This window comes from Pygoscelis adeliae, unplaced genomic scaffold (genome assembly GCF_000699105.1).
Source record: "Pygoscelis adeliae isolate BGI_AS28 unplaced genomic scaffold, ASM69910v1 Scaffold93, whole genome shotgun sequence".
NCBI classification, from domain to species: domain Eukaryota; kingdom Metazoa; phylum Chordata; class Aves; order Sphenisciformes; family Spheniscidae; genus Pygoscelis; species Pygoscelis adeliae.
Window position 1 is genome coordinate 172,464 of NW_008824469.1, and position 992 is coordinate 173,455.

Below are 992 nucleotides of genomic sequence, written 5' to 3' on the forward strand. Positions count from 1 at the left end.
TTCATTCTATTTATTAAAATAAAATTAACCTCTAAAAATCTGAAATTGTAAAGCCAGTAAAAGATGTCACAAAGACTGGGTGGAAGATCTGTGTTTGTGGGTTGATTTTGTTCATCCCAGTCAGTCTCTTTCTTTCCATCTGTTTGGAAAAGATGAAAGAGCCAAACTAGGATAGGTTTCTTTCGAAGAAGCATCCTGAGGCAGAAGCTCTTGAGAAAACATTAATTAGCCACACTGCCCAGGACGCTATCCACAAAATCAGATCTGCTTTCCTGGGAAAAGAAGCTGTTGATGTTACAGATACTGGTAGATCTGCTTAAGAGAGCCGTGTTAGCTGGTCACATTTAGCCCCCACGGCAGCATGGCCTGCAACAACTACACTTTGGCCGCTCAAACCACCTACTTCCTTCCAAGGCCACAGAGGAGGCTGTTTCAGTCAACTGCTCAGCAAACAGGTTATCTGGGCCTTCCTTTTGCTGCTCATCTGCAAACTCCTCTGCGTCACCTGTGTCTGCACACACACAAAATGGGAGGAAAGCGTGATATAACCACTCTGAAGTGGGGATGGCACAAAACCCACCAAGGCATAACCAGAGAGGAGAAAGGTCTGGAAATGGGTGGGATAGAAGGGGTTCAGGAGGACTGATGCAGCCCAAGGGGTGGAGAGGCAGGAAAAGGGGCAAGGACAGGGGAAATGGGGCTAGGACTCAGCAGATAGGACAAATAGGGGCCCGAGGGAGGGGGAAACAGGGAGTTGGGAAGGGAAGGACAGAGTGAAGGGGCTCGGGGTCAGGCAGTGCCCAGGGGAGGGCTCAGCAGGCCCGGGCAGCGGTGGGGCCTCACCCACTGCCTCCTCACCGTCCTCGCTGCGCCGCTCGGCCCGCAGCAGCAGCAGCAGCGCCGGCCCTGCCTCACTCCCACTGTCCCTGTCATCGGTGCCACGGTCGAAAAAGAGCAGCACAGTCCGTGCCTCCTCGCCGTCACCGCGGTTC

At 52.9% G+C, this 992-nt stretch overlaps 1 protein-coding gene across 1 annotated transcript in view; it reads right to left on the reverse strand.

Moving 5' to 3' along the window:
* The window catches only part of DNAH10 (dynein, axonemal, heavy chain 10), a 59,148-nt gene that overhangs the window by 57,495 nt on the left and 661 nt on the right, over positions 1–992 (reverse strand). The window contains exons 2-3 of the mRNA XM_009321209.1: positions 844–970; positions 404–511 (exon numbers count right to left, since the gene is read on the reverse strand). Of these exons, the coding sequence (XP_009319484.1) occupies positions 404–511; positions 844–970 (235 nt within the window). The remainder of the gene's footprint in view (positions 1–403; positions 512–843; positions 971–992) is intronic.